The 26789-nt window shown below is 36.6% G+C and overlaps 2 protein-coding genes across 5 annotated transcripts in view; one reads left to right on the top strand and one right to left on the bottom strand.

Moving 5' to 3' along the window:
- Positions 1 to 1942: 1942 nt before the first annotated feature.
- On the bottom strand, positions 1943 to 21831 carry LOC128681785 (uncharacterized). Of its 4 annotated transcripts, none has more exons than XM_053765957.1 (16): positions 21416 to 21831; positions 14583 to 14694; positions 13896 to 14059; positions 12688 to 12858; positions 11575 to 11734; positions 11102 to 11169; positions 9720 to 9909; positions 8327 to 8355; positions 7691 to 7751; positions 6676 to 6774; positions 6115 to 6233; positions 5586 to 5685; positions 4909 to 5039; positions 4473 to 4592; positions 3794 to 3948; positions 1943 to 3201 (listed from the first exon to the last, which is right to left on the bottom strand). In XM_053765957.1, the coding sequence occupies exons 2-16, from the start codon at positions 14668 to 14670 to the stop codon at positions 3129 to 3131; spliced, it is 1728 nt and encodes a 575-aa protein (XP_053621932.1). In that variant the 5' UTR covers positions 14671 to 14694; positions 21416 to 21831; the 3' UTR covers positions 1943 to 3128. The 4 variants fall into 4 exon arrangements, with proteins under 4 accessions (XP_053621932.1, XP_053621931.1, XP_053621933.1 ...); XM_053765956.2 differs by lacking the exon at positions 21416 to 21831 and adding an exon at positions 16784 to 16933; XM_053765958.1 differs by lacking the exons at positions 8327 to 8355; positions 9720 to 9909; positions 21416 to 21831 and adding an exon at positions 16784 to 16932.
- The window catches only part of LOC128681784 (uncharacterized protein), a 58518-nt gene continuing 51592 nt past the window's right edge, over positions 19864 to 26789 (top strand). The window contains exon 1 of the mRNA XM_053765955.2: positions 19864 to 20310. Within this exon, the coding sequence (XP_053621930.1) occupies positions 20280 to 20310 (31 nt within the window). The 5' untranslated portion in view covers positions 19864 to 20279. The remainder of the gene's footprint in view (positions 20311 to 26789) is intronic.

The following is a 26789-nucleotide window of genomic DNA, read 5'->3' as shown; positions in this document are numbered from 1 at the left end:
TATCAATTCTATATTGATCGGCCCACGGCGTGATAGTTATAGATTATAAACAATGTCATATTATTTAAAATATTTCTAGTTCATTAGTTTGCGATAGACATGTTTAATAACACAATACATCGATGTATATTTTAATGGCAATAGTCATAAGACGTGGGCTTTCCAGAAGTGACTATAAGAGCATGTACAATTGCAAGATTGCTAAGCCATCTTAACTGCTTACCAGATACATACTTAAACCGCCCCGCTCCCACCCAGCAAAATGACGTTCATTGGAAAGTAAGCTTTACAGCGACCTCTTTAGTCATATTTTACATTGGCAACAAATTAGCGGAATGCTCTCGTGTTGTCAAAGTATGTCTACAGTGGACGGTTCAAAGCTCACTTTTCAATTAATGACATCTTGCCGGGTTGGGAGCGGTGGGGTAGAAATGTGCTATGACCTTAAAGATAATTAAATCTCTGCCTATAGAGAGTAGAAACCGAATTATTGAGGAACTATATTTTTTGTCATTGCAATACAAATCCAATACAAATGAAATATTGATTAAACATCCAGCATCCTAGTTTATTTTTTACTCTATATACAGGCTTTAACTTCAACTGTTGTCTTGTAGTGTTGTACCTGATATTAATAACTTTACATTCAATTCAATATTTGTTGAATTGAGCTATTTCAGTACCATCTACATGTTTAAAATCTGAAATAACATTATTTAAGTATGTCAACTCGCACGCCGTGCGGACCGATGGCTGATCTATAGAAAATTATTTTAAAAAATTGTCGATTCCTAAACTGTGGTGGATTTGTGAATTATGGATAGTTTTCTTTTGCATGTAAGTATATTATATTATGTATATGTAAATTTTGAACAAAAATAAGTCTTATTATTTTAGTGAACTTGTAAAGTTTTCGTTCACGAGTGCTTTTCTATTTCTTTTTCGGTGGTCAGATGGGGGAAAATATTTGTGCGATATAATTTATATTATTGTGTAAATAGAATTTAATTGCCCAAAGTTAAATCCAAATACATTGATGCAAACATAAGTTTAATTATTTCGCTGTATCGTATGTAGTTTTGGAAGTGTTATAAGATTTTGGGCGGTTTTCGAACGAACGTAAATTTTAGCGCAATCAACTTTTTAAAGTGATAAAAACGATTATATTTTCAATCTTCCGGTATAAGAATAAGATATTATTTGCACAACTGGTGTAAATTGAATACATAAAACACTTAGAATCAATATGCCTTACCATTTAATGATGTGCAAATATGGTTACAATAGCCGCTATACATACTTAAGTGATTACTTAAATGCGATTTTGGTATTATAGTTTCTTGAGAAATGTATTCATTTCTTCAAAAAGATTATAGGCAACTAATTCACATGATAATACTTGAGATAATTCCAAAAATACAGTATGCCATTGTTTTTTCTGTATAATGAAATATTCAAGTTGAAATTAAAGTTAATTAACTGTCTACTTCATTTGAGAGATCAGATAAAGGGCCAATTGCAACACATTCCACAATTGTCTACTTTACTAAGCTAGCAATAGATGTGCTAAAGTAACTGGTACTCTTTGATGAAAATGATGTATGCAAGTAGAATGAAAATGTTTATTGAATCTTGGATGTTGCATCACTAATTGACATCAAAAATTTACTTAACATTTTCTTCAAAGAGGTCACGTTGTGATGGCTGTGTCTAGTATTGCTAGCTACTTCATAACATATTGAAAGATAATTACAATCCCTAATTATATGTAGATTAATAAATATGCAGTGTTCGTTCGAAAACCGCCATGTGAAGCTTGAAAATTATTTTGCTTAAGCGCCAATGGTTATGAGTACGGTATTGGAGTCGATGGAAACTCGTTGAGATGTTAAATATTTTAGTGATGGTCGACTAATGCTCAAAGTTTGATAGTCCTCGTCTCCTTTTAGCTGGGCTCTACAATCATAATGTTAGCACAACAATATACTGTGCTATATATGAGTATTAGCGATTTATGGATTATGATATGTCTAATACTAGGTATTTTGTGTTGACCATTGAACATCTATAAATAATAAACCAATATATATGGACAAATAACACAGATTGTATAAGCGTGAAAATAAGTTCGTGACTCAACAATGCTATATCTTATTTTATTCCAGACCTAGGTGTAAATCTAAAACAGGTAATTTTCCATCAGTAGGCTTCTGGATGACCTACAGAGGTCGTAGTGTTCAATAGACATGTTGTTGCTGATTAAAATAATGTCTTTCGGATTTTTTTCCCACGTAGCAATAGGCAGACACTGGTTATTCCATTTAATTTCGCTACAAAATATTTTAATATTATTTGTTGGAGATTTTTAATCAAGTTAGATTTCAAAATATATGTGATGAAGGAATAAAAATAATTTATTAGCTAAGCTGAAGTTGAAGTCTGAAAATGGCAACCCAAATAGCATATTAGCTTCTTAAAATTGCAACTTGAGATTTGTTTGTATTAAGAAAGGAAGGGTATTATTCTCTTGGTCTAAGAGAAATTAAATTTGCTATTAAATGGATGTTTATAACACAGTCTGTATCAAACGAAGCGGGCAAATTGAAGACATGAATGTTAACAATATAGGTAAAAATGTGGTCTATTAGTTTTCGAAAGAAAGAGTTTCAAATGTCCCAGTTAAAATGAGACGGGGATAGTCCGCAGGCAACCAATGTGTCTCGGTGATAGGTCGGTAAATATAACGGGGGGGTTAATTTATTATTCCATATATTAAAATAAAAAGAATGTAAAGTTCAAGATGTTTCATTGAAGACCTCCTACTAACAAAATATCATCCATATAACAACAACTTTATCTCCTACGTAAGTTAATTTTGAAGTGGTTTATTTCCCATAAAAAGCTTGTCATACCAGACTATTTTATAAACGCAAATAAAACCCATTTGTACGCAATGAAGTTAATAATTGAAAGCAAAATAGTTGTAGTTGATACTTGATAGAAATCTTCTGCTAGCGCAAACTAAGCAATAATACGGAAATTGTATATATTTACTATTTTTATTACATTAACATATATAAATAGACATCATAACATCGTGTTGCATGTAAATAGTCATCAAATAGACATTAATCTGTGATTTTTCCTCCTGTCGCTACTTCTTCTTTCTGTTTTCCTTCTTCATATTTGTACTCTTCATATCTATAAAAAGAGGAAGATATTATGTATAAAAAAAGTACTAACTCTTCCCGAGAATCTCCTACCAGATGGTAAGTGAAATAGATAAACTCTGAGATGGTGTTAGGAGAAGCCGAGAAAACCAAACTTAGTGAGGTTTCCAAATTTGTTTATTTAAATAATAAAATTATTAATTATTAAGTAATATATTATTCCGAAACATGCTTCAATAATATTTGTGGTACAATGAGTATCCGCAACAAGCTTCAAACATGCAACAGAGAAGATTCCTATATAAAAGTCTATGTGATTGCGGAGCTGTGCAAACCATTCTTTCAGCACAGAAGATCTCAGCCAGGCTAATAACAACTGCCGCCAGTTTTGGCCAAAAATCATAAGTTTACTGCCATTTTGGCGTGCAAAGACAAACTCGGAGCGTCTCATTCATTACTATCTGTGCTTCATGATTTTGCTACGTAAAACGTTACGCGATTCTCGTTAGCCCTCGGAGCAAGGCACAATATCGTTTTGAGTGGAAATTATGAAGGATATTGTCACTAGATATGACCCACAGCCACGATGGTGCGACTGTGAAGAAGAATATGAAGTGACTTACTTCTCCATAGGTGGACACATGAAGTGCCTAATATTCCTTGGCATGACAACCTCAGTTTGGACCTTAGTAGCTTCCAAGATATAACTCATGAAGTCCACAATAATTTCATTATCCACGACTGGTCCGATACCGGGGACGGCATACACTTGAGTTATCTGTAAAACAAATATTGCTTCTGTTTAGGGCATAAATATCACATTATGTGGTACATTTACAAATTGGCCATTTAGTACAAAAGAAAAAGAAACTGCTCTGCCATCCGACATTGTCTTTCCGCACCTACAAAATCAAATAATTTTTATTGCAATTTCGGGGTTACTATCGAAAAGTTATTAAAAATATCGAAAAGTTATAAAAAAAAAATAGACTAAGCAACTAGACAAGTCTCTAGTTACTGAAAGAATTATGTCATCTGTGCTCTCTAGTGATTAATAAGTCACCTGTATACAAATACTCCTTAAAAAGCAAGCTAAATAAAATCCATAAAATTTAGACCAATAGTCATCTGGGCATTTTGAAAGAAGGTCATAAAAACTTGTATACAATTTTGTTTAACCACAAGTTTGTATGAAAAATTGTTAAATGAACTGCATAGAGCACAGAGTCGTTCTTTTTAAAAAATATATAAAATTGGTTACTAAAGTTGCCAGTCATAATAATAGAACAAGCAAAAAATTACATCTGGTATCAGCTGTTCTTCTTCTTCGACCTCTTCAATTTCCGGGACTATAATGTCCATGTTCTCATCCAGGAATGTCTCCAGCAACTCACGGATCATTTGAACTTCCTCCGGTTTTGCCTAGATGATAAAAAAATAATAATTATTAACAAATACCACAATCAATTCACCAATCAATTCAATTCAACAATCATAGAGACATCTGAATCCAAAAGCCAATACCTTAGTCATAGTGCGTCGGAGTCCAGAGACCGCTTCTCTAGTCTTTCTTTTAACATATGGTCTTCAAAATCATTAGTTGTCAGACAATTGGCACGTATATCATCAAGTCAGAAATTCATTGGGTTGCCCTCTTTGCCAGGACCAGGCAATAACTGCATAGCTAGATAATTGTTTCCTTAGTAATTATGGCTCGTAGTTTCTATAGCATTCGTACCTTTTTCTTCTTCAAGTCTGGGTCAGGCAGTATGGCTATCTGTTCGTTGATGTAGTCCATGATCTCCTGTTCAATGTGTTGCACGATGAACTCGCCACTAGTGGTTGACATCTGTCTACCGGCAACCATACCTGCGCCACGATGATTTGGTTACTTGGTTTAATTACCATATGATTCTCTTATCAGGTTCTTTACAATTGCATTTCAAATTATTAACGTTTCTTAAACAGAATACAAATGTAATGAAGCTAAACGAGCTAAACACACTGTTTCAAGTGTGTAATGAATGTAATGAAGCTAAACGAGCTAAACTCACTGTGTATTAATACATATCACTGCAGTTTTAGTTTTGACTATAAGGATAAATTCTTGAAACGCGGGACTTTAACCACGTTTAGTTTGATAATACAGGTAAATTGAAGTGAATTTAGAGAGAGAGTGATTGATAGCCAGTTTCTTAACGAGATATTATTTACTTATTTTCAAGTTTTATTCGAGTCACCTAAACGCATGTGGCTTGATTTGGACTAATACCTATCTCCATCATCAGTGGCAGTAGATGCAATACTAGTGAACTGAAGTGAACAGATTACTTTAAGATGTATGCCTTCATCGGAAGCAAGTGGTGAACCTACCTACTGCTGCTGAAATAAAATATGTAATTCTATGACTCTAACCCAGGTCATAGTTAGCAGATTTGAATCTGTCCACAATTGCAGCAATTTCATTGACAGTCGTTATCAGATCTTCTAAACGCTCTTCTCTTTCTTGGTAGCTCTAGAGTGAGAGGAACGAGAAAGATTCATTAGGAGAAGAAGGAATTAGGATAGGAAAATGACATGAAGACTAAAATCAATGGTACAGAAGTCATTTTCTTAAAAAGTCGGCAACCTACTAATAATTCTTTTGGGTTAGGTACTGGTGTCCATTGATAGCGATTGCGACATTTTATTTATTTATTTATTTATCAATTTATATACACAAAAAACTTAAAATATAAATTACATTATAAAAATGAGTACAAGGGAGCTACTAACATTTTGTTTAACGTCAACCTTTCAAAACTCATTTTTTAATCTTTGATTATAAACTGAGTTTTTAGGATGATATCTGTGTCTCATCTAAACGTTTTCGAATATATACATTAGTTTATTGACTGCTTAAGATCACGTTCTTTGGCGTAAATAATGGAATGAATTTAATTACTTTGGCTACATATTCGGCTATAATCTCGGCTGGGCTCGGACCTTCAGGTGGTTTTGGTACCTCAGCAAACTCATCAATTGCCTCTTCTTCCCCATAAGCTTCCACCACCTGGGGCTCGCCTGTTTCCAATCCATAAATACAAATAATTGGTAAAGTCTCAGTCTTTATAACTCAACCATATTCTACAGTTTAAAAAAAAAACCATATTCTACATCTGTACTAAATATTCTTTCTATACTAATCTATATTCATTATTAAAAAGAAACATGTACTTTTATTTTAACGGATAAGCTCAAAATCTAGCGGATTGTTTTTCTATTCTAAATAGAGACATAAAAATAAACTAGACTTTTAAGAAAAACTTTTTGTAAAGACAATACTTTGGACTAAAGTGTGTTTATTTTTATAGTTGCTTAACATGTGGAGTTAACTATTGACTCCTCGTGAGACTTGATAACTTTTTGCCAGCGAATATTGACGATATTACACGAACATGTTCTTGGTGCGATTACCATATTTAAATACTCAAATACACATCTATCTACTAATAAAAATGTCGACCGTAAAATTCAAACGGAATCTGTTGGTTGGACTCATCGTAAACGACTATATCCATCTTCTTTTGGCCTCGTTCAGTTATTTTTACTTCTGAAGGGGCTTCTGTCGATTAAAATAAAAACATCATTTATGAAGAGTTGTCTATTTGCATTGACACCAGTCCTAAGCACTAGAGGTCATCACCAAAACTGTTGGACATAGGTCTCTCTTAAATGCGACACACCGAACAAGTTGGAGCAAGAATTGAAATTCCCCACAGTTAAGCAGCGGATGCTCAAAGCGTTTTGGTCTACTGTTGAGAAGAACCTGTTCTTCAAAGCGTTGAAGGGAAAAGTTTACACGACCAAAATGATGCTAATGATATTCTCTAGCTACACTTCTACAAAGACTGATTGAAAGCAGCTTGCGTCCAGCGTCTTCTTGCGATTTTGATAATAACGTCAGAACGGTCATAACACTATATTTATATGCTCTACGACAAGGTAAAGGACATTAAGAAGTAATTTTTAGAGCGTCCTTAGTAGACATATTTTACGACGACAGCACAAGAGCTGTAAGTGAGTAGTCCGCTAATTTCTTGTCAATAAAAACTGTGTTTACAGCAGACGCAACAAAGCTCAAATTTCAAATTGCATTCTGCACGTTTTGCCCTTTCAAAATTGTATTTTTAGGAGGCTCTCAAACACTGAATTGCTTCTTTGATATCTAAATAAAATAGCGAAAAAGATTATTTTCGTGAAGAAGTTTCAAATGCTGATAAAGAGGGAGAGGATTTGAAAGAAGTCCCGGAGACTGTCTCGGCCACCATTAAGTCACTGCTTTGGTCCATCGATGGTCTTCTCATCTAGCGAAACGCTATCTTTCTCACTATATCTATCTCACTCATCAGACCGTTTTCTTCTTTGGTTTCTTCTTAGCGTTTCTACTCGATGGCGAATCAAATTGGTGAAGACCAATAAGATACCAACGAAACAGCATTATCTGCGCTACATCACGGTATATTAGTGGCTACACTGACCTTCTTTTTTCTCTGCGGGATGATCAGTCATCTTTGCTGCACTCATGTTCCGAAGTTTCTCCTGCAAAGAAAGACAAATTATAGCCATATTACTCGTCTCTTAACCACGTTATACCATTGTCACTAGATCACTAGGGTTGAAAATCTAACTATTCTGTTAGGAAGTCAAATTTACCTACAAAAATATTATATATATTTTTACTAACGTCCAGATAAACGTCCAAAACCCAAGTCAATCTAAAAAATATCATTTCTCATGTTGACCTGACCGGGGGTCGAACCCGGAACCTCCAGTGTAGTATTCCGGCGTCATGAGGCTACGGAGTTCGTCAAACAGTATATCCAGCAGAGGACATTAGTCTCTACTAACCATAATAATGCACTGTTTATAAATTAATATCTTTCGGCAATTATTCTCAGCGGTCGTTCTGAAATGCTTTTTCAGTAAGACCGCTGAGCTGCTAATTAATTTAATGATGGCGGGATGATTTAGACAGGTTTTGGCGTGGTTGGCAACAAATTGCTCAGGATAGAGACCTTTGGAAGACAGAAATACAGACTATAAAAAAAATATATTTTAATTACTAATGATAATGATAAATCTAAGTTACGTTTTTATAAAAATTAAAAACTAACATCAATTTCATGGTTAGAAGCAGCTCTCCCTGGAAATAAAAATAATATCTTTTACATACCTACATCACAGATTTAAGAATACAATAACACAATAGTAGGAAGTAACTCTTGGGAGATAAATAAATGTGGTCGTCCAAATTCAAAAGGGACCTTATGGCGGCTGGCAATTAGGTCTTTATTGCCGTTGTTCCAATACAAAACAACGGCAATAATGGCGTAAGATTCAGGCGCCATAAGGTCCTTTTTAAATACCAAAGTGTGAGACTTGTGTTATGCAATTCTAACTCAACGAAACATTTGAGAGATATAGGAACAATAAAAATAGTAAATTAATGCTGCATTTTTCTAAATTTCTCTTTACATATTAAACAGAGTAGTGATTAAAATCTTCTTTCGAAAATCAGAGGAATTTATGCGGAAGCAAGTGCCTAAATTTATGTAAAAAGACATGCAGATGGTTAATTTTAGGATCATGACGCCTATCGATCTGTAACTGGCTACTGGATAACAATTGTATAAATATTGTGTCTTTATTCTCCGTTATCGATATCCAGACCGATAATGATGTGAACCTACACTTTGGTTGATTATTAAATTGTGTGCGACCATTAATAGTGCCAAAAAAGTTGTTGTGTGCATTTCACGTAATGACCACGGCCCCTCAGGAAATACGACTAAGAACAGTATCCAAGTATATAGTAAATAATATTTTGTCATACAAAGCTTAATTGTTTGCCATCGAAATCATCAAACTTTGTCGTATCCTGAAATAGTTCGATCTCAGATTCTCTTTCATTTAAGCATTATTCTAGTTTCTTGACCCGCCACAGATCATCGCATCGATCCACTTTCTTAATTTCACTCCTACAATTCGCATAATCTTTGGCATCATTAATTGACAGACCATTGTCATGCATATATTCATATATAACTACATCAAGCCAGCATTTCTTGAGTTCGCTCCCTCTGCCAGAACCAGACGGAAGCAGCATAGCCATTAACGTATTTTCTAAATAAATAAGCTGTGATATAACGGTGATAACTTTAACCTTAAAACCTTTCTCTGACCTTGTTGTCCCTCAAACAATTCGCCATTTCGATCACCGCGGCCGTCTACCTAAGTATCTCTCAATATACGGACAAATCACACAGATTGGGTTAGCCCCAAAGTAAAGACCCAGGTCAATCTAAAAAAGATCATTTTCCATGTTGACCTGACCGGGAATCGAACCCGGAACCTCCAGTGTAGTTCAGCATGATGACGATTAGGCCACGGAGGTCGTCAATATACCTTATAATAGACATTTCTATACCTGTATAACTAAATTTTAATCACCTTAGCGTTGCCTCCGAAAAACTTGAATTATCTATGCCATTAAAAACTTGATCTAACCTTTTCTGTCCCTCAAATAGTTCGCCCTCTCGATCTCCGAGGCCCTTTCGACTGACGGGGACCTCTCAATGTCCCCTATAATAGGCATATTCATCTTGACACTGAGCCTCGTGTTTCTCGGCACGTGATCATCAATCAAGTCCAATCGCTGGAGGTCTGATGCATCTAACCAGAAGTCATCAGAAACTGACTGCGTAAAGAAACTGATTGTTTAACTTTCTCCCCGTAAACCTACGATAAACTTTTACGGAACGATTAAAATGCATCCAATTTTAGGAGCCAGAAGGCCTACCGCGAAACTCTTAACGACATTTTTATCACATTACTAACATTCGCATGCTATCTCTTTTTCCCATATCGTGTTCGCATCGTATAAGAAAAAGAGAGATGAAAAAGACGTGCTACGTGTTTTATGTTTTAGGGAGAGCGTCTAATGAATCTCATTATTCAAAATTAACTTGATGATACGAATTTGCAAGAAATTTGCAGATCAGTGCAATCCTAAAATTGATCGCAATAAGAGATGAGAGTAAACCTGCTGAGCGTTTGTTTGTTTGTTTGCTACCTCGAGGGCTACCACGAGACATAAAACACGTAACACGTGATTGCGTCCACACGCGATCTCTTTTTTTACACGATTAGATGTTGTCCGGGCCTTCGCTCCCGTGGGATAATGGACCTTTCTGATGGTGAAATAATTTTTGAAATCGGTTCGGTAGTTTACGGTAATTACCCGCCTCAAACATACAAACTGACAAAAGCTTACCTCTTTATAATATTAGTATAGATGTGGGAAAATTAGACAACATGTGGACGTTAGTCCAGTGCTACGTGTGTCTAAGTTTCGTAGTAGGCCTTCACAGCTTTGAAGTTCTTGTCTTGTCTTTGAACTTCTACACTTCGCGACGTCATCGACATGATAACTATCGATTGACACGTTAATCCATTGCGACATATCATCTAAGCATGTGGTAACAAGTATTGTTAGCCGCTCGCAGCCCAAAAAGTTTGCCTGTCAGTACTACAATTTGCAAGAAATAATTTACTTCTATAACAAAAGTTGTTAATAACGCCATCTAACGGGATATGATCAGAGATCAGCTCTTCGCATTGACCTTAAACAAAGCGCTCTATCAGCCAAACATCCTAAAACAGCATATATTTAAACGTCAACTATTCTATTAGCAACATGACATACAACCTTTTTTGTATTAGCGGCTGTGACGCTACGAATTTTAAAACCCTTTCAGAAGATTTGTGTGTGGATTTGTGTCTTCGGAATCTGATTTTGAGGCTATAAAAACTGATGCAAGCCAAACAGTTTGTAGAAAAAATTTGGATAAGTGACAAATATTGAAATTAATTTCAGATTAACCACTGACCTCGTCCGATAATTCGGTATTTTCCTGTTCTTCTTCCTCTTCTTCAACCAATGGTGGTGGCTCATAACCTGTGCACATTAAAATACAGTTTCTAAGTACATATATTAAAACTTTAAGTGGGCTATTATATGTCAGAGGTGATATTAATGGGTCAAATCTATAAGCATATCATCCTTGACTACATCAAGCCAGTATGCAAAAAATCAAAATCCAAACTATTTAATATTATAAATGCGAAAGTAACTTTGATACCTCTTCACGCTTTATCTACTTAATCAATCTTTTTTAAATTTTGCATACACGTAGTTTGAACTACGGGAAGGACATAGGATACCTTTTTCCCCGGAAAAATAATGTTTCCCGTTGGAAACAAACGCTGGCAAAGCCGCGAGCAAAAGCTAGTGTAGCATAAAAATGTGGGACATTAACGCGGGCGAAGCCGCGGGCACAGGCTAGTGTCAGAATGAACACACCCTCCCTAAATCCGTTGATATACTTCACGTCCTTGGAAGCGTCGATTTTCGCCAAGAATCTGTACATCTTGAGGAAGTTATCGGTGGGTATCGCCGCTGAGCCCCCATCTGGCTCCCTGGTCAACGTCTCGCAGAGCAATATCATAGTGTGGGTCAGACTCTGTGGAAAGGACAGCCATTAATTAACACACTGTTTTAGTGTCTGTTCGATAAATTTGTAACAGTAATTAGTGGAAACTTGATTGGTTCTTGTAATAGTTGCTACCATTCTACTTGGGGCAAAAATATTTTTTTTAGTATGTATGTTTCTAACGCGATAACTTTTGAATCGTTAGTTTGATTTTGATGAAATTTTAAAAGTATGTAGGATCTGTCAATAGACTATTCAAGTTCGTGGGGAATCAAAATTGGTTAAGTCATTTTTGAAATATTCACAATTTTGTAAAAATTCAGCAAAAATGTTTTGTGTTCGGGAGGTCTAAGTTCGCGGCTAACAACTAGTTAAGTAATATTTTATTGTTTTTTTTTTATAATTGTTTGTTCCCCAATAATATAAATAAATAAATTATCAAAAATTTCTTTTAGAATTTTTGTTTCATTCTGTCTGTATGTTTGTTCGCGCATCACGTAAAATGTACTGGATGGAAATGGATGTGGTTTTCACAGTTATATACCGGATGATCTAACTTTAAATTGGTATAGGTTACAACGCGATACGTTGCTTAGAACCAGAGATATTGACAATAACAAGTTATGGACGGACGCATGAGGAAAGCGCGGGCGAAGCCGCGGGCAATATCAAAATGTAGGTTACTAGCGGCCTCTGTGGTATGGTAAGCTTTATGTTGTCTGTGGTTTTTATTAAAACTAAATCACTCTGGTCTTTGCTTCGACGTTATTTATTTTAATACTAGCAGCACTGGGAACGTGGGAATTTGGGGATAAAAAAATACCCTATTTGTTACTCCAGGATATATTCTAACCGTATACCAAATTTCATAACAATCCGTCCAGTAGATTTCGCGTGAAAGAGTAACAAATATACATATATACATGCATCCACACAAACTTTCGCATTTATACTCGTAATATTAGTAGGAGAGTTTCCATCACCTTCGTCAATAACCCTGCAGCCACAGCGATGAAATGCAAGAACGGTACCACATCCTCCCTCATGTACACCTCGCAGAGACAAAAGATGCGCTTCAGCTCATGCTGGTCAAGACAGAAACCTTGCCAGGCGCTCTTCAGAGTCGGTAGTGGCACGTCGATCATGCCTGACAACTGTCAACACATAAACACTTCTGTTAACACCTAAAATTAGCTTTGACATATTCTTCTTTTATTCATCTCGATCTCGGTGACAGTGGTAAACTGTTTGCCTCTAAATTAAGAGGTTGAGAGGGGAGAGAGGAAAATGATCTTTTTCTGATTGGTCTTGGATGTTTATCTATATATGTATTTGTTATCTTGAGCGTATTGTATCGATGAGTTAGTATCCCATAACACAAGCTTCGAACTTACTTTGGAGACACCCAATCTGTGTGATTTGTCCCAATATATTTATATTTTATATAAGCTCAGCTCAGTCGTTGAGCTAGCAGTTTGTAGCATTGGTAAATATTATTTAATTTAGAATATGACACGAAAAAGTGCCTGTGAAGGGCTAATTTCTGATTAAATGATTTGATTTTACTTGATTGAGCATCGGAGCCCAGTGTCCGCTTTCCTACTTTTTCGTCTCCACTTCGCACGGTCATCGGCATCACTATCCAGAACATTGTCACACGTCTTACTAGATATAATAATGCAGTGCAAGTGCAACAAGTAATAAATAAAATAATAAAATAATAATATTGTTTTTTTTATTAGGCTAAGATTTTAAACAAATGTTTAAAATACTCCTTAGTCTTTAACCTACTACATAAATCTGATTATAAATAAATAAATATATTAGGACAAATCACACAGATTGAGCTAGCCCCAAAGTAAGTTCTATACTTGTGTTATGGGATATTAACTCAACGATACTATATTTTATAACAAATACATATATAGATAAACATCCAAGACCCGGGCCAATCAGAAAAAGATCATTTTCGATCATGACCCGACCGGGGATCGAACCCGGGACCTCTCGGTTCAGAGGCAAGCACTTTACCACTTCGCCACCGAGGTCGTCAACAACGTCACAAGTGTCATATAAGATAATGTGCACACGGCATATCATTATTATTTTGAAAAATAGAGATATAGTGGACAATGCGTGCTGCGTGTTTGCATATTTCGTGGTAGACCTTCAGTTCAACAATCTACATTACCTGGTTTGCCAGCACTTTCAAACACCCCCTGGTCAACCCCCCCTCTGTGCTGTATACGGGGTACTCCAGCCTCAGTTTGACGGGCGGCTCTCGGCGCTGCGCAAGCGCTTTGAAGTACTCATACGACCAGCGGAGTAGGTCGTACGGCTGTGTTTTTATTGCAGCTGAAAGAAGAAGACAATTGACAACACTCAACGGCCCACAGTAAGCACTAAGTTTGAATCCCGACGGGATACAAGCTGTGCCACTAAGATTGTATCCCGTTGGGATACAAGCTTAGTGGCACAACACATCCAAAATGGCAGACAATATTTGTGGTCACGTTACCATCCGTTATATGGACCACAGAGGTCGTCAAAATAAGATAGCAATAACACTCTCGATAAAAACGAGAAGGATATATCTATGTATTATCATCATAGTTTTCACCCCACTCCAACCCACTGCTGGGTATAGGGCTCCCTTTTTTTCACACCACTTTTTTTCGGTCCTGTATATCTATATCTATTAATATAACAGAACTTTATCTTGATTGACTTCTGTGTTTAATATATTATGTAATAACTATGTATTATTAACTTGAAACACGAGATCTACCCAAGCTGCCATCTGTAATAAAGAGTTCCGTTTTTGATGTACGGGACTCTAAAAACGAACTGTGGTCGAGCCACCATCAAAATAACTTACCTTTGCAATACCTCTTCAAAATGTATGGGAATTTAGGAGGTATCACGATCTGCTGTGAACAGTACATCTGCTCGACTAACTCCGGCATTGTGTCGCTTTTTTAACTGCGATCCTGGAAATTATTTAACTGTATTAGGTTAGGTTCCACACTATCGCCGAACTCTGACAGATGTCGACGCGAACGCATGAACATTGCGTGGTTTGTAAGCGAGCTTTTATTAAGCCGCGCCCTGTCCACCCACCAGCTTCATCCACCTGTGGGTCCACGGGTAATTTCTGTTTACCCGTGCACCCACTGCAACCGTGTGAGTGTGGCGGGAAAAATATATATCGATAAATACTGAATTGACAACTCTAAGTATTGACAAGGTCAACATATTTATGACATTTTAAGTTTATTTCAGCTGCCATATTTAATTTTTACTTTGTTATTTAAAAAAAAACCCGCTAGTGCTCCAATGCATATCGAATCCGGTCAAATTTGGCGTACACGACATCGGAAAAAAAGACAGCATATGGATGTTAGTACCGTGCTACGTGTGCGTACGTTTCGTGGTTTCACGTGCGTGCGTGGGGGATAGGAGTTTTTCGACAAAAAAACGCCATTTATAATAATCAGGGTCGGCAAACGCGTTTGACACCTCTGATGATGCAAGCGTAATATACAATGTAATTTCTTTTACACTGCACAAATTTTGAGGCCTACCATGAAACATACATACAAACACGTAAAGTTGACGACCTCGGTGGCGCAGTGGTAAAAGTGCTTGCTTCTGAACCGAGAGGTCCCATGATGGAAAATGATCTTTTTCTGATTGGCCCGGGTCTTAGATGTTTATCTATGTAAGTATATGTTATAATATATAGTATCGTTGTGTTAGTATCCCATAACACAAGTCTCGAACTTACTTTGGGGCTAGCTCAATCTGATTTGTCCTAATATATTTATTATTTATTTTAAAGTTTATTTCATTGGCATTTAGCGCCATCTGTAATAGAAAGCTGGTTTCTCGCAAATCCCACGGGAGCAGATGACCAGTTCCCTCTGGCAGCACCCGTTCACGAGTTGACGCATGGGACAGCCATCGCGTAGCTCAACCATAATAGAGGGAACCTCACGACCCGGCCCACGACGCCACCACCAGATTGACCATTTGAGTGAGCATGACACACTCGATTCCCATGACTTCATAATTACAATTTCTTCTCAGCAGTGGTCGTTCCGAAAGAGAGATTTGTGAGAAATAACTATAAATTTAAAGATTGACGAGAAAGAGTGTCTGTGAAGGTCTAATTTCTGAATAAATGATTTGAATTTTGAATTTGAAATGCCGAAAGAAACTCATTCAAACAGTGTTGGTCCCTATTATGCCAGAAGGGCTTACCATTTTTTAAATATAAATGTATAATTTTTTATCAGTAACATAACATGTAAGTACACAATAAAGTACATGGTCAAAAGGTATACTGAAACATATTATGATTGTGATCAAGTGCTGATGAAAGGAAAAATATATATACATATATATATATATATATATATATATATATATATATATATATATATATATATATATATATATATATATATATATGTATAATTAACCAACAAAAAAATTAACAAAAAAAACTTTTAATAAAAATCCTATGTCCTTCTTCATATTCTTAATTATATATATTATATGCAAAGTTTCAAGAAGAGTGGTTGGGTAGATAATGCGTGAAGAGGTACCAAATTTAAACTGTTATTATCGTTCACATATTATAAATAAATAAAATAAATAAATATATCAGGACAAATCATACAGATTGAGCTAGCCCCAAAGTAAGTTCGAGACTTGTGCTATGGGATACTAACTCAACGATACTATATTTTATAACAAATACATATATAGATAAACATCCAAGACTCGGGCCAATCAGAAAAAGATCATTTTCCATCATGACCCGACCGGGGATCGAACCCGGGACCTCTCGGTTCAGTGGCAAGAACCTTACCACTGCGCCATCGAGGTCGTCGTATCTTCGCCTTTATCGTGTAGAACGGTGAACATTATGTCGTGGGCCGTGTTAACACAGGGCCGGGACAAATAAAAGAAATGAACGCCTTCGCCCAGCAGTGGGACACCAAATGGTTCTAAATAAATAAATAAATAAATAAATAAATAATATTATCAAAAATATGAAAAATAATAACTCACCGATAATAGAAGACCGAGAATAATGTTTGGTTTGTCAAAATGGTTGCTATGGCGACCGTTTTAAAAACACTATACTAATGTCTATGACCTGACAGTTTGACGTCACGTGACCCTGACAGGGTGGAACGGGGTAATCTTGAAAAAATGGTATAGTGTGGTATTGTAAATCTGAAATTCAATCGCTTTAAACAATTTAATTTAAAATATGTATTGTGAGATATGTTGTGTCTTTGTGTGTGTATTTTGTGTTTCATGAGATGGCCCATAGTCAATCTATTTATTTAAAACAAAAGATTTTAAATATCAAATTGGTCATTATTATGTTGTTAGATTAGCAAACTTATGCGTTTATTTAACAAAATAAGTTACACAGTAGACTTGTGTTATGGGATGCTAATTCAACGATTTTATAACAAATACATATTATCATCCAAGACCCGGGCCAATCAGAAAAATATCATTTTTCATCATGACCCGACCGGGGATCGAACCCGAGGCCCCTAGGTTCAGAGGCAAGCACTTTAACACTGCGCCACCGAGTTCGTCAAAAAATTGAATAACTTATCTTACTACAGATACGGCTTTATACATTACTATTTGTGATAAGGTTAGGATATCGCCTGTGAGAAGAATATCCTACTTCATCTAGTTTAGTCTTTACTTTGTAACCTTTATTAAATTAAAACCAATTCAGTTACAGTCATAGTAGTTGAAACATCGGCTCCCAAACTAGGGAAACCGAAGTTTAGGAAATTTACACAGAAGATGGAAGATCCTTTAATTCAAAATTCTTTATTCAATTTAGGATGATATACATCACTTATTGACGTCAAAAAAAGTACTTAAACTAAGTCTACTGCTGGCTTCCAAAGCGCAGGTGAAGAAGAAGCGGCGCAACAAACTTCACCGCAGCCTTTTCTCAAAGGACGTTAATTAACAAATATATGTCTTATACATATATTAAAAATTAGGAGGACGAATTTACATCATTAATAGCTACGCACCGGGACTTCGGGGCGGGAAATTTTGGAATAAAAAGTACCCTATGTGTTTTTCCAGGTTATATTCTATCCGTGTACCAAATTCCATAACAATCCGTTCAGTAGATTTTGCGTGAAAGAGTAACAAATACATCCTCGTAAAGTTTAGCATTTACAATATTAGTAGAATGATATCCTAACTTTGAGTACCTTTTGGGTACCAGAGGGCCTCAGAAATCAAGCAGGACGTGGAGTAGGTGACCAGACTCTGCCCTGGACCGAGTGGAAAAGTAATTGGGGAGATCTTTGCCCATTGGTGGACACCTCACATCAGGGTAAAAAATATTAGCGGTGACTCCTTTGCTCGTGTGAATTTAATTTGCTATCTATGGCCAAGATTGATATCTCCAATTGCAAACCATTTATAGGATATTATTTTTAAACTAAGTATAAAAATAAATGCTTTTTTACACGATTTTATTAGGTCGACCTGTATGTATGTAAGGAACTATGTAATGGAATTTATGGTAACTAATTGAACCATCTTCCAAGGATCGCAGCGTCGTGAAAATCGGCAGCTGTATGTAGTTCTGATGACAATACAATAATATGGTGCTGTCGAGCTGATCTGATGATGGAGCCGGAAGATATGAGCTGGATCTTCATGATGGAACATCGTATCATAGCTGTGTTTGGACTTGTTAGAAAAGTCTTATAATTAACTTTGATCACGATTAGGTTACAATGTCTGATGTTGAAGCTATCGTCTGTAAGGATTTAGACTTTTACGTGCACTTATAAAAGCGTGTTTTTCTAGTGTTTTTGAAACTATAAATAAACCACCCGGCTTTGCTTATGAAAAACCAAAATTAACACCAAAACCTTCATCGGGAGTCATACTATGTATTTTAAAAAGCCACATCAAAATCCGTTGCGTAGTTTTGGAGATCTAAGCTCTAGGCAGACAGCGGGAAGCGACTTTATTCCATACTATGTAGTGATTCGCCTCGTTAAAATATTTATAGGAGAATAAATATGAAGACTTTCGGTTCACGGACATAGTATTCGAACCATGGACCATTCGATAGTAAGCTTCTTAACCACTGGTCCACAGCATTAATACGATTAATGAAGAAGTAATACAAAGTCTTCTTCTTCCTATTTGTCTTTTATCCAGGTATCTTGAAACTTAAGCGTGAATTTTAATTTTTAGTTGATTGATTCCTCACGCGAAACGAACCATGAAAAATTTTATTAGTATTCATGGTTGTAATGGAATTTACTTTTATGTTGATTAAAGTCGAATAATGAATTGTTGAAATTCATTCGCATGCTGAACTTGGAGGGAGATTGTAAAAGGCAATCAAGGGATAGGGCGTCAGGCTATATGGCGTCAGGCGTCATTCAATGGCGACGAGTTGGCAGCCTGTCACTATTACAGAATATCATCGTTTCAAAAAATTTAATATTGGGTTGTGGCGACTCCTGGCACTATCTACCCCGTGAGGGAAAAAGACGTGATACTGTGCCTATATCGAAAATATTTTAGCAGTCTTTTTTATATTTATAAAATAACAACTTTATTTGTATCTAACAGTTGTAATTTTTCATTAATGTTTCGCAAATATTTGGAGAAGAAAAAGTTTAAAACGAACCATGGGTTCCGTAGTTTTATGGCTAAGAAAGAAACCTGATCACTCATTGAAGAGAAAGATAAAAACCAACATGAGTATCTTCACAAGAAAGGTTCAAAATTCATTCCAGACAGAGAAATAACAAAAACAATTTTAGATGTCAACGTATTTTTTTATTGGTATTGGTAGTAATATCAAACAACCAAAGCAATTAATCCGCTGAACTACTTTTAAACGAAAAAAACTAACTTCATCGGAGTTCAGCATCTGAAATGAAACGATTTAATTTTAAAGAGAAACTAGATAGTGCAAATTTTCAGTTCGGATTAGGTCCTAAATAAACTAAAATCTATAGATCGTCAGAAACTGTTTACAGCGCCATCTATGGGTACACAGTGGTACTCCTTACATGGGAATCGATACATCACGTGGTAGGTCCACTTGCTCGACAGCGGCATAAAAAACAACAAGAAACCTGTTTAGTTCAGTGACGTTTACCATCTTTCTGTGTCGCGTATGAGGATTTTAACATAGAAAAATACAATATTTCGGATATAAAATGTTGCAAAATATACATAATTCGTTATATTTATGATGTATTTCAACGGCGATTGATTGGATATGGTGTTCTTTGGTGTATTCGTGGGATTCAAATGCATTTGAAATGTGTCAGTGCGCGTGAGAAGTGATAGCGATTGATATCAAACACAAAACATAAAAAAAAACATGTTCAGATGATACTGTGATATTGCTATGTGATGTTAAACACGTAAATTATGGGTGTGTGTTGTAGATTTGACGGATTGACAGGGAAATAGTGATGTGAAATGGATGAGAATACACATACACACAAGCGGAAGACAAAACTGAAGATAACTTAGGATGGATATGATTACGGATCTTTCGCCCCTTAGTAAGTTTTTTTTTTTTAATGCAATTTCAGTGCCCAATGTTAGCCTAAACCGCATCTGTCTGGTTTCGACGACTGACAGATTAAAAATCTCCGTTGAGTCTTTTTATCTCTATGACACATGTGTGCGGTATGATGTTTGAAAATGTATGACAATAAAAATAGTATAATTATATTTTATTTTACGCCATTCCGAAACAGGCTCAAGTTGTGAAGCCGCGAAACACGGGGTCAGTAAAAGAAACCTTTAAAATTTTAAAGACACTGCTGTGATTTTACGACCGGCCGCCTGCCTGACGTCAACCCTCCTTGGGAATGCTGTTGTTGCCTATCTGCTGCCTAGGCTGTGTTCCTTAGTCGTCTCGTACGACGACCACAGGAAGATATGGAGTGGTCCTATTCTAGGGCGGAACCACACGATGTTTGAAATACATAATACTAGCGGCCCGTCCCGGCTTCGCTCGGGTGAAAATATAATAAATTGTACACCTAAACCTTCTTTAGGAATAAATAATAATAAATATATAAGGACAAATCACACAGATTGAGCTAGCCCCAAAGTAAGTTCCAGACTTGTGTTATGGGATACTAACTCAACGATACTATATTTTATAACAAATACATATATAGATAAACGTCCAAGACCCGGGCCAATCAGAAAAATCATTTTCCATCGAACCCGGGACCTTTCGATTCAGTGGCAAGAACTTTACCACTATCTATGGGTGAAAACCGCATGACAATTCGTGCAGTAGTTTTTGAGTTTGTCGCGAACAGACAGACAGACACGGCAGATTACTTTGCTTTATAATATGTAAGGATTTATTCGTATATAGGTATATTAACTTGTTCGGAATTCGATTAGCATAAGTTTTGTTGTTGACGAATTTTTCCAGAGGAAAATTTTTTTTGCATGGTTCATTTTACCCGAACTTACTCTAATGTATTTATTTTTAAATGTTGCTCTATGGCTTTTTATGAAGTGACGCATAAAGATATAGACTGTATATTTTTGTATGTTTACCTATATGGTCATAACTCATTAACGATTGACACAAATTGTAGGCAATTTATAAAACAATGGAACGCGCGGCTTCGCTTGCGTTACCTCGCTTTCCTCGAGGAATTCCATGTCGAACAATGAAAACAGCATAAAAATTAGTATATGGTGTACGAGTTAAAAGCCAAGCAGGACAGGTATGCCGTTCAGAGCACCAATAACATTAACACCGATTCGAATATTTTTTACACAATTCTTGAACACAGCCGGTTTTGGTACACTTGCGCGAATATACAATAGCGCGAACTTGCGCGAATGTTACATGGGTGAAAGCCACTAGTTCGAAAGTAATTTATGCAAAGGCCACTTGCGCGTAAAGATATAGACAATAGCGCGAATATCACTTGCGCGAAATTCTTTTATGCGAAAGTCATATGGGCGACAAACATTCTACTAACGGAATGCCGCTTCCTGAAACATCACTTTTTCGAAAAATACATGCTCGAAAACACTAGTGCGAAAGACACTACTACGAATGACACTACAGCGAATAACACTTGTGCGAAGGACAATTGCTCGAGAAGCCGCGTGATTTGTAACGTAATAGTGTAACACCCCCCTTGCCTTCCCCTCTGGGGCCCGAGCGTCGTAACCCATTGTCCAACCTCGTAATAGGCGGTATCAATGTAAACACACCGCTCACATTGTATTTTAACACGATTGTAAAAAAGGAGTGTAGTTTTTTCAGGGTTCTCGGTGGTAGTGGCGTGCGGCTCGTAGCGTGTGGTTCCGCCCTAGAATCGGACAACTCCATACACTTACTCGTGTGAATGTCGTACGGGGCGACCAAGGGACATGTAGCGTAGTCTGATAGGTAACAATAGCGTTTCCAGGGTTGACGTCAGCTAGGCGGCCGGTTATAAAATCACAGCCGAATCTTCAAAATTTTAAGGTTATTTTTTACGCGGACCCGGGCTTCGCGGCTTCACGGCCCCAAATGGAACCGGGAATATGCGGAAATGAGATAGAGTATATTCTTAAATATTGAAGTACCTAGTGCTTTAGTGCAGAATTCGTTGCAATGACGTGCTCGGTATTTTATGTTTTAACGGTAACCCGCGAATATTAATAATATATCTCAGGTGTTGGTCCAGTTAAGACCGCCTGTGAATCGAATGTCCCAGGTTCCAATCCTACTCGTGCATACATAACACTTTTTTGTTAATAGTAAAGTACAATGTTAATTTTATAAATGTTTACTTTTTTTAAAATAATTCTTTATTGAAAAAAAATTCACACGCCGCGTTCGAACGCTCATGAAATTCACCCTAGTAACGCGCTACGTGTTTGTATTTTTCGTGGTAGGCCTTCTGTATTTAATGTCGGCTCCACACTATCGCGGACCTTTCAGCTTACAAATAATGCGATCCAGTTTAGGACCTATAAGCTGATTTACATCGCAAATCCGTACCATGAAGTTAATTTTTAATACTAATTATTAATTTGCCAAAAACATGAGTACAAATATACAAATGTAAGCACCTAAATTAAGCTGCGCTACATTTGATTCGTTCCGTAAAAGTTGATGTTATGCCTGCTGGTCGACTAACTTGGTAGAATCGCTATACATTGGTTTTCCATTGCGGTAAATAAAATCAGTGATACTAACCACGCAATGTTCACGTATCTGTCGGAGTTCGGCGATTTTGTGGAGCATAACGCATGCTTTCCAAAACCTGTGCCTAGTTTAGGGCTTGGGAGCGTTAACTGGTGTCATTCCCGCTCTCATATGACAAGAACGATGTCATATATATATATATGCCCTAATAGCTGGACAATGGATCAATTTGTCTGTCACTTGGGTGCGATAGGAAACGACTGTTATGAAAGATCACTCACTGCCAACCTTTAGACTGTCGGCATTATAAGATTTCACAATCAATTCTCATGTACAGTGTGCAGCGTATCAGACTGCACGGATCACTGCGAATTCGCCTCTATTACTATTGGACAGCGGTAATTGTCCGAGCGAGCGAAGCGAGCGTGGTCTACAATTCAACATGGGGCAAAAATTCATTTTTTGTATGTATGTTTGTAACGCGATGACTTTCGACCGTGTTTGTCGGATTTTGATGAAATTTTAAGGTATGCAAGAAATTTATAGGAATGTGGAACATCAAAATCGGTTGTCGTTTTTGAAATATACACAATTTTGTAAAAACATACATTAAAAAATGTATTTTTATCCCAAGTAGAATTTTAGACCTCGCTCGCTCGGTCAACTAATAACAATATTCTTAAATTCTAACTAATATTATAAATGCGATAGTAAGTTTGTCTATTTGTTACCTACTCACGCTCTATCTTCTTAACTAATCTTCTTGAAATTTTGCATACATGTAGTTTGAAGTATGGACAAGGACGGAACGACCACTGCTGAGAAGAAGTGCCGAAAGAAACTCATTTGAACAGTGTTGAAGTTGTTATAACCATATCATGCCAGGAGGGCTTCTCACGGATAATAACCAGTTCTTTGACAGGAAGTTTGGAATGTAGACCTTAGTTAAATCTAGATTATAGCATGGTTAACTAGCTCACAGGAGAGTGAGCAAAATTACTCGTGTTTAACCCCCGGTGGAAATTATAAGTCTTATTATTTATATCTAAACTAGTTGCACCCCGGGACTTCGCTCCCTTGGGAATTTCGCGATAAAAAGTACCCTATGTGTTATATTCTACCCGTGTAATTTCATAACAATTGGTCCAGTAGACATGTAACAAATATTTACTTTCGCATTTATAATACTAATTGTTCGCCGCGAACTTAGACCTCGAACACAATAAGTTTTTACAAAATTGTGAATATTTCCAAAACGACTGATCTGATTTTGTTGCATCAACAGTTTTCCCTTGCATATATCGGCGTCGGCAATGTGTTGGCGACATTAAAATCATAGTACAAATATAAGAGTTCCTTTATTGCCATTTGGGTACAGAACCCTACAAAGTGGTTTAAATACACGCTCGTTTCCAGAATTTTTCATATCATTAGATCTTCTCTTCGCGGCGAACAAAACAAGTAGGTATTATAAAAGCAAAAGTGAATATTTGTTAGCTCTTCACGCTCGTCTACTCAACCAATCGTCTTGAAATTTAGCATACATGTAGTTTGAAACACGAAAAAGGACATAGAATAACCTTTTATCCCGAAAAAACAATTGCTCCCGTGGGAAATCGACGCGGTTGGAGCCGCGGGCGAAAGCTGTATGTATTGTGGTAGTTTACAAACAGAAAAGAAAATTGTGTATGAGTGCTTTTATTTACAGCAAGGAAAAATTCGGCAATGTAGTAAAATTTAGCAAAATGTTTGCCAATAATGTGGAGCCGGCTATATAATTTTGGTTTAATTAAATCGAATAACACATAAGTTCAAAAAGCAATGCCCAGCGGATAGTACGACAATAACAATGGTATTTGAAGTATGAAAGCGAAAGAGACGGAATTCAATTGTGGACGATGTTAAAAAGAGACAGAAATAAGTCACCGTTATGTGGACACGTAATGCTTTAAACATGTCAGCGTTTTGTTACATCAATACACGTTGTCTCCCTGGTGTTTGCTCCCGTAGGAATTGTGGGATGAAAATCTAGGAGATTTACAATACAATACAATAATTATTTATTGCATAAATCAATTACATAGTACCTATACATAGGTACAAAATGTATTATCACACGTAGCGTGACCTCTTCATTTGGGTAATTTTCTGCAAAAGGCTGCCTTGTCGCTGTAAATAATTTCTTCCAGACAATCTTTTGGGAAATTGCTAGATGACAATTATAAAAAATAGACTTAATATGTAAATAATTAATATATAAGAAACGGTGCTGGTGTAATTGTTGACGCCCGCTTGTGGATCGAAAGGTCCCAGGTTCGTATCCTACTCGTGCCACATGAGTTTGTGTACCAATCTGACTCATATATAGTAGTTTTCATAGACCACCACTTGCTTCCGGTGAAGGAAAACATCGTGAGGAAACCTGCACACTGGTTGATTATTTACTTGTGTGTGAAATGGAGAAGGCAATGGCAAACCACTCCATTACTAAAGCCAAGAAAGTCGTAAACTTGTGTTATGTGATACTAACTCAACGATACAATATTTTATAACGTGTAAAAATCATTCAAAACCCAGCCCAATCTGAAAAAATATAATTTTCCATCTCGACCTGACCGGGGATCGAACCCGGGACCTCCAGGTGTAACAGTCCGGCGTGATGACCATTAGAAAGATGTCGTGAGGAACACTTGACATGTAGTCGACTGTATTCAAAGCGAGCACGTTGCAATCCAGGTGTGCAAACGTTTATTAGCACCAACAATGAAGTATTTTATTCATTTCCATTCATTTTGTGCACATTTGAGCATTGTATTTGCCGTGGGAACTTACTGAACACGGAATTCTTAATAAAAAAAACACTATAGAACTGTTTATTGTGCGCGTTATATTAATGTTTCTAACATAAATTGAAGACTGATGCACGAATCTTTTTCATTCGAATCTAAGATTATTTATTCGGATACTAGGTAGCTGTTGCCCGCGGCTGTGGCCGAGTGATTTCTCACGGGAGCTGTTATTTTACCGGGATGATAGGTACCCTATGTCCTTCTCCGTACTTTAAACTAACGTAACGAACAAATGTGGTTGTCCAAATCAAATTATGGCGCCGGGCACTTACGCCCTTATTGTCGTTGTTTTGTATTCGAACAACGGCAATAAAGATTTAAGTACCAGCCGACCGAATGTCCCTTTTGATTTGGACGGCCATATATAAATAATAATAAATAAATAAATAAATAAATAAATATATTAGGACAAATCACACAGATTGAGCTAGCCCCAAAGTAAGTTCGAGACTTGTGTTATGGGATACTAACTCAACGATACTATATTTTATAACAAATACATATATAGATAAACATCCAAGACCCGGGCCAATCAGAAAAAGATCATTTTCCATCATGACCCGACCGGGGATCGAACCCGGGACCTCTCGGTTCAGTGGCAAGAATCTTACCACTGCGCCACCGAGGTCGTCAAATAATAATAAATAAATAAATAAAATAATTTATTGCAGGCATAGCCCATAAAGCGTTAGTAACAGAGGAACTTATAACTATGTTAGTAAATCTACATTAAAGTTTTTTGACAGTGTAGTGTCTTTGGCTAGATTAACGCGAGTCCAGTGTTTCATAATAGCACTGTCCACGTCCAATCTAGCCGCCACCGTGTTCACCAGAATGTTGGTGCTGCTCCGCACTCGGTGAACCAGGGAAGCTGTGCGTTTTCTTATAATGGCTGACATATATATAGATTACAACATTATTAGTTATATTACAAGAATAAATAAATATTAGGACAAATCACACAGATTGAGCTAGCCCCATAGTAAGTTCGAGACTTGTGTTATGGGATACAAAC

Source organism: Plodia interpunctella, chromosome 28 (genome assembly GCF_027563975.2).
Source record: "Plodia interpunctella isolate USDA-ARS_2022_Savannah chromosome 28, ilPloInte3.2, whole genome shotgun sequence".
NCBI classification, from domain to species: domain Eukaryota; kingdom Metazoa; phylum Arthropoda; class Insecta; order Lepidoptera; family Pyralidae; genus Plodia; species Plodia interpunctella.
This window is presented reverse-complemented; position numbering and strand designations above follow the sequence as displayed.